General features: G+C 50.8%; 1 protein-coding gene across 3 annotated transcripts in view; it reads left to right on the forward strand.

Annotated features, from left to right (window-relative positions):
• Positions 1–3,183, forward strand: part of LSS (lanosterol synthase) — a 39,264-nt gene extending 36,081 nt beyond the window's left edge. For 2 of the 3 annotated variants that reach the window (XM_025378629.1, XM_025378631.1), the window contains exon 22: positions 493–2,500. In XM_025378629.1, coding sequence (XP_025234414.1) covers positions 493–624 — 132 coding nt within the window. In that variant the 3' untranslated portion in view covers positions 625–2,500. Of the gene's footprint in view, positions 1–492; positions 2,501–2,806 lie in introns of those variants that run through there. The other variant, XM_025378630.1, reaches the window with a different exon arrangement.
• The last annotated feature ends 3,682 nt before the right edge of the window (positions 3,184–6,865 follow it).

The raw sequence follows: 6,865 nt of genomic DNA on the forward strand, positions 1-6,865 counted from the left end.
TGGTGGCGGGTCTGTGGCAGGTGGTCGGGTCCTAAAGTCCAGATCTTGCTGCTTTTTCAAGTGATGCTCTGGCTGGGGGAGGAGCTGGATAGGAGAAGCCAGTGGGCGGGAAGCCCTTTTGCTCCAGGACAGACCCTCGGCTCCAGACGACCTAGTGGCCCCTCACTAAGCGGAAGTCCCTGTGTGGGCGTCATGAGGTCATGTGAGGCCGACCGCCCTCCGCTGGGATGAGGCTGAGTTGGTGGAAGCTGATGTGGTCGTGAGGGGCTGGTGACCCCGGCTCAGGGTTTGCTGCAGGGTGGGGAGTCTGAGCTGGACTGACGGTGCCGTGACTGGTGCGGGATGGACGACCTGCTTTCCTGTGCGCTTAATTAGCCCTTTCCAGGCTGACTCACCCACAAGTCAGCCAAGCCAACAGCCAGGGCTCCAGTTCAGGGACCAGCCCTCAGCTGAGTGGTGAGCCTTTGTGTTTATTTCTCCGTGTTCTTCTAGGAAAACATCTCCGGGGTCTTCAACAAGTCCTGTGCCATCTCCTACACGAGCTACAGGAACGTCTTCCCCATCTGGGCCCTCGGCCGCTTCTCCCAGCTGTACCCTGAGAGAGCCCTTGCTGGCCACCCCTGAGAACATGCCTGCCTGCTGGGTGCCATCTGTGTGTTCCAGTGAGGCCACGGGGTCCTGGCCGGGTAGGGGAGCCCTCCCATAAGCCTGTCTCGGGCTCCAGCCCCTCCACCTCTGCCTCATGGATGTGAATCTAGGGACCAGGCTGGAGGCAGGGATGGGGACAGGGTGGGTGGCTTAGACTCTTAATTTTCACTGTAGGTTCATTTCTGAGAGTAGCTTGTCGGGCTTGGGTGAGGAAGGGGGCACAGCGCCTTTGCCACCTCTGGGCAGGGCCTCCTCGAGGCAGTGAGGCTAGGAGGGTTTCTTCCGACCAATCGCTGAGTTCCTGGGAGAGGAGCAGCTGCGCCTGTGCGATTCCTGAGTGTCGAGTGGGCTTTGGGCTGGGGTCGGCCCTGGGCAGCCTGCTTTCCTGCACCTTCTGTCTGCTGGGCTGAGGGACACGAGGGCAGCCCTGTGACAATGGCATGTATGGTGTGCATCCGTGAACAGCCCAGTGTGGGGGTGCTCATGGAGCATCCTGAGGCTGTGCGGCAGGGAACCCCATGCCCCTGGGTCCTGAGCTCGCCTGTATATGTGGGGGGTGTCATGGAGCCCCACATCCGAGTCATGAGCTCACCTGTATATGCAGGGGCTGTCATGGAATGTCCCAAGTCTGTGCAGCAGGGAGTCCCATGCCCCTGGGACGTGAGCCCACCTGTGTGGAATGTGGTTTGTGAGGTGCCTACAGGGCTTATAGAAGTCTTATGGTCACAGAAATGCACAGGGGAGGCCGAGGGTAACCAGGGGTGAGGGGCAGGCAGCAGTCGTGGTCACTGCCGCGAGGCACTGCTATATGCAGGGACAGCCAGCGCCCAGCCCATCACCACTCCCTGGGCTGACTGGGCAGGTATGGCACCCTGGGAGCCCGGCATATGCCCAGGGTACCCCTACAGCTGCTGCCAGTCTCACGCCTAGGCAGGTGCTCTGGGCTGGAGCGAGGGCCAGGTTTTGGGTCGAGGCTTCCCCAGGTAATCCTGTGAGCTCCTTTCTAGCCTCTGACCCAGTCTGGTCTGGCTTGCATGGATGTAGGGCTTGGGATGGGAAGTTCAGGTCCTGGCTTTGCCTTTGAGTGATGTGGATGAGCAGCTCACGTGCTCAGGGCCACCCGAGACTGTCACTCTTCTCCCCTGGCTATTGGGAGGAGTCACTGAGAGCTTTGTTACCCTTGCTGCCTGCCCAGAGCACACCCTATGCCTCCTTATCTGCTCTTCCTCCCCTCCCTGCTGCCTCCTGGGAGCTGACAGCCCCTGGCCTCTCCCCCTGGCTAATTGCCCTCCCTCGGGCAGTGGAGGTCTGCGTCTGGACCCCCTCGGAACCTGTCATTTCCCGCCCAGAGTTCTTCAGGGCCACCCCTCTGCCTTGGTGCAGGGTGCAGGGCTCTCACCCAGGCGCTGCACCCTCTGGGGTCTCCTGTCCAGCTCCCTTGCCCCACCTGCTGTCGCTGACTCTCCTTGGGACTCACCTGCCTGCTCAGAGCCCTGCAGGGCCTGGTCAGCTGCCTGTTGAGTGTCAACACTTCTCTGCACATCTTAAAACTGGGGTTTATTTTTGCTGAAGGAACTGTGGTGGGACCCTTGACATCTGTCAGGTTTGCACACGCTGTTTTTTTTCTTAGCCCACGTGTTCTCCCTCACGTGGGGCAGCAGCAGGACAGAGAGTGAATCACGGTCTGCCCTGAGCAGAGGCTGCTGTCCCTGGGACTCCTAGCCATGGTCAGATCATTGTACAAAACAGTTTTCCAGAAATTAAATGTAAATCCATTTTCATAGTGAAAATGTTGTTGAAAGTCACTTTTATGAGCAACTACCTTAATAAACAGACATTGATTCCCTTTTCAGAAGCCTGTCACACTGTGTTTCATTTCATCCTGGGGAGAACTGCAGATCTGGGGTTTCTGGCTGTCATGCCTCACCTGCCTGTGGGGCGAGTTGGAGGCCCAGCCTGGTTCAGGGAACAGGAGTGACATGAGGAGTAGCAGGGTGCATCTCCAGTTACCTGAGGGAAAATAGATATTTTAAGAGATAATAGCATAGCCTATTTTAATATCTTTTAAAGGCCATAAGCATATCCAGGAAGATCAATAAACGTGATACAATGTCCACATAGGAGGAACTTTCTTTCACTGCATTGTTTTCCTTCACAGTGGCCTTCAAGTCACAGGACACAGCGATCCGCTGCCCTCTTCGGTGTGTTACACATGCAGGACTTCAGTGACAGTATCCCTGCCCTCAGTCTTCCCGTTGTTAGAGGGCGTGTATCTTTCCTCAGTCTTCCCGTTGTTCAGAGGGCGTGTATTTTTCCTATTCCACGAAGAGGACTTTTTGTTCACAATTGGATCATGATGCAGAGGAGTCTGTTCCTTCCCCGTCGGCTTCTCTGGGTGCTGTGAGGGTGACATGTCCCTGATGGCTCATCACCCTGATACGCTCTTGACAAAGGAGACCACCAAGAGGAGATGGCAGCTGCACCTGTGCAGCCTCTGTCTGAGGGGGGTATTTGCCTCAGTGTGATTAAAAATCAAGTTCACTATCCTGAGTAACTCACGAAAAATTTTTGAATTCAGATGATTTTTATCAGGAATAGATTTTGAACATTCTGAAATCTTTTCCCTGGCGTCATATTAGGTTTTCTTTGTTTGCTATGATGTAAAGTTTCAGACTCTTGATGTTTTTAATATCAACATAGACCGTAGGACAAGGAATTGTACCAGAAATAAGTAAAGAGACAATAATGATAAGATCAATTTATCAAGACATAACAACTCTAAATGTATATGCACTAAGTAACAGCTTCAAAATACATGAAGCAAAATGGCAGAATTGAAGAGAATGAGATGAAAACACAATTTTAGTGGGAGCTTTTCGTACTTGTCTTAGCAACTGATAAACATGCGATCTATAAGGATAGAGATTTGAACATCAACCAACACAAGCGAGTGGTCTTTAGAGGATACCTCACCTAACAGTGGTGAAGCACACAGCTTTTCAAGAGCTCGTGGCCCATGTGCTAAGGTAGACCATAGCTGGCTCAGGAGCTGAGTCTCAGGATGTCAGCAAGGATGGAAGTCATACAGAGCATCCTTCCCCACCACAGTGGAGTCAAACCAAATTGAAAGTCAGTGACAAAGGAGCAAAGGCAGTTCAATGGAGAAAGGACAGTCTTCAACAAATGATGCTGAAACAACCAAACTTCATTTAAAAAAAAAAAAAATGAACCTTGACATAACCCTTCACATCTAGACACAAGATAAATCAGAAACCTAAATGTGAAACTATAAAACCCCTAGAACATCACGTAGGAGGAAATCTAGGTGACCTTGGGTTTGGCAGTGACTCTAGATATGACACCAAAGGCATGATCCACAAAAGAAAACATTGATAGGTTGGGCTTCACTAACATGATACATTTTTGGCTCGCGCCTGTAATTCCAGCACTTTGAGGGGCCAAGGTGGGAGGGTCACTTGGACCCAGGAGTTGGAGACCAGCCTGGGTACCATAGTGAAACCCCATCTGTACAAAACAATCAAAAGATGAGGCAGGCATGGTGGTGCATGCCTGTTGTCTCAGCTGCTTGGAACACTGAGGTGGGAGGATTGCTTGAGCCTGGGAGGTTGAGGCTGCAGTGAACTGTGATTGCGCCACTGTACTCTAACTTGCGTGACAGAGTGAGACCCTGTCTCAATAAAATACATTAATTAAACAAAGTTTCTGTTCTGCAAAGAATGTCAAGAAAATGAAAAGTCAGCGACTGAGAGAATATATTTGAAAAACACAAAGGATCAGTATCCAAAAGAGCGCTTCAAACCCAACAGTAAAACAACCTGGTTAAAAAATGGGCCAGAGACCTTAACAGATGCTATACCAAAGAACATACCCAGTTGTTAAATAAGCATATGAACAGATGTTCCACAACATATGTCATCAGGGGAATGCAAATTAGAGCGACCAATGTACCTATTGGAGTGGCCACAATCCAGAATGCCGCCACCACTAAGTGCTGGTGAGGACGTGGAGTAACAGGAACTCACCGTTGGCGGGAATGCAAAATGGTGCAGCCACTTTTTTTTTTTTTTAATTTCGTTTTTTTCCTTCTCTTTTGATGACTTGGGTAGGCAGAGCCGCTGTGGAAGACAGCTTGGTGGTTTCTGACAAAACTAAACATACTCTCGCCATCTATCCAGCAATTGCACTGCTTGGTGTTTACCCAAAGGAGTGGAAGCATTATGTCCACACAGGCACCTGCACACAGAGGCTGATAGCTGTTTATTCATAGCTGCCCAAATGTGGAAGCAACCAAAATGTGCTTCCGTAGGTGAATGAGTGAGTAAACTTCGGTGCAGCCAGACCGTGGAATATTACTCAGCACTAAGAGGAAATGAGCTATCAAGCCATGAAGAGACACGGAGGACCCTTAAGTGCATATTAGTAAGTGGAAAAGGGAGTTTGAAAAGGCTGCATACTGTGATTCCAACTAGATCACACTCTCAAAGGTAAAACTGTGGAAACAGTAAAAAGTCAGCGGTTGCGGGAGGTCAGGGCCAGGGGAGGGGTGAACAGGCAGAGTACAGAGGATTTTTAGGGCAATGAAACTGCTCCGGCCTGACACCGACGGTGGATATGGTCATCATACGTTTGTCCAAAGCCAGAGAATGTGCAGCCTCGAGAGTGAGCCCCACTGTAAACTGTGGGCTTTGGGTGGTGATGATGTGTCCATGTAGGTTCATCAGCCGTAACAAATGGACTCTGGGACCGAGTGTGGGTGTGCACACCTGTAGGCCCAGCTGCTTGGGAGGCTGAGGCAGGAGGATCTCTTGAGCCCAGGAATTTGAGGCTGCAGTGAGCCGTGATCATGCCACTTGCCCTTCAGCCTGGGCAGCAGAGCGAGACCTTGTCTCAAAAAGGTACCACTTTGGTGCAGGACGTTGATAATAGGGGAGGCTGTGCATTTGTTGGGGCAGAGAGTGGGGAAATCTCTGTACCTTCCTCTCAATGTTGCTGAGAACCTAAAACTCCTCTAAAAACAGTCTTGGAAAAGACAAAAGCACAAAGGAAACCAGAAAATATTTCAAGTTGAAGGAGAATAAAAACATGACATTAGAATTTGTGGGGTGTAAAGCTTGATGCCCGGGCTCCACAACCACGGGAAACGGACAAACTACCTGACAGCCACAATTGTCAGCAAAACGCACGAGGGAAAAATAGAAACTGTCAGTAGCGTTGTGTCTATTTAATAAATTGATTTAGAAATTTAAAACCTTCCCAGAAGAAATCTAGTTCTAGGTAGCTTCACAGGTGAATTAATCCGACGTTTAAGAAGGAATACTAGGCCAGGCGCGGTGGCTTAAGCCTGTAATCCCAGCACTTTCGGAGGCCGAGACGGGCGGATCACGAGGTCAGGAGATCGAGACCATCCAGGCTAACATGGTGAAACTGTCTCTACTGAAAAATACAAAAAAAAAAAAAAAAAAAACTAGCCGGTGAGGTGGCGGCGCCTTAGTCCCAGCGACTTGGGAGGCTGAGGCAGGAGAATGGCGTGAACCCGGGAGGCGGAGCTTGCAATGAGCTGAGATCCGGCCACTGCACCCCAGCCTGGGCGACAGAGCGAGACTGTCTCAAAAAAAAAAAAAAAAAAAGGAACACCCAGAAAATGGCATGGAACCCCTGCGGCTGATTTTAAAAGGCCAGTGTTCCAAAGCCAGACCAAGACATCACAAGAAAAGGAGATTCAGATCGATTTCCCCTGTGAGCATAAAAATACTTAAGATATTAATAAATTGAATCCAGTGCTATATTAAAAGGATAATGTGTCAAGATCAGAAAACTGTCAGAGTGTTGATAGGTCCGTGGCTGGAGAGTACGTGATGTCAGGAGAAGGCTTCCTTGGAGCAGGAAGAAGATGGTATTTAAAATATGATGGGAGGAGCCAGGGCAGGAAAAGCCATTCAGGGCCCCGTCAGGCTCAGAGTGGGGGGCGCATCTGTGACTCACCCCTGACTTCTGTCTCTGCCCTCCATCCTGGACATGCAGGGGCATGCCCTCGTCAGTGGGCTGTGTCTGGGCCCCCGTTGTCTTGATCTGAGGTGTGAGCCCTGTGGTGCAGCCAGGCGGGCTGGGTTGTGTGAGGAACGCTTGGGGTATAAGCAACCTCCATTCTCCACAAAGCCTGACTCGAGACTCTCTCCTGGAAGCAACGTTCCCCTAA

The sequence above is a fragment of the Theropithecus gelada genome, chromosome 3 (assembly GCF_003255815.1).
Source record: "Theropithecus gelada isolate Dixy chromosome 3, Tgel_1.0, whole genome shotgun sequence".
NCBI lineage: Eukaryota > Metazoa > Chordata > Mammalia > Primates > Cercopithecidae > Theropithecus > Theropithecus gelada.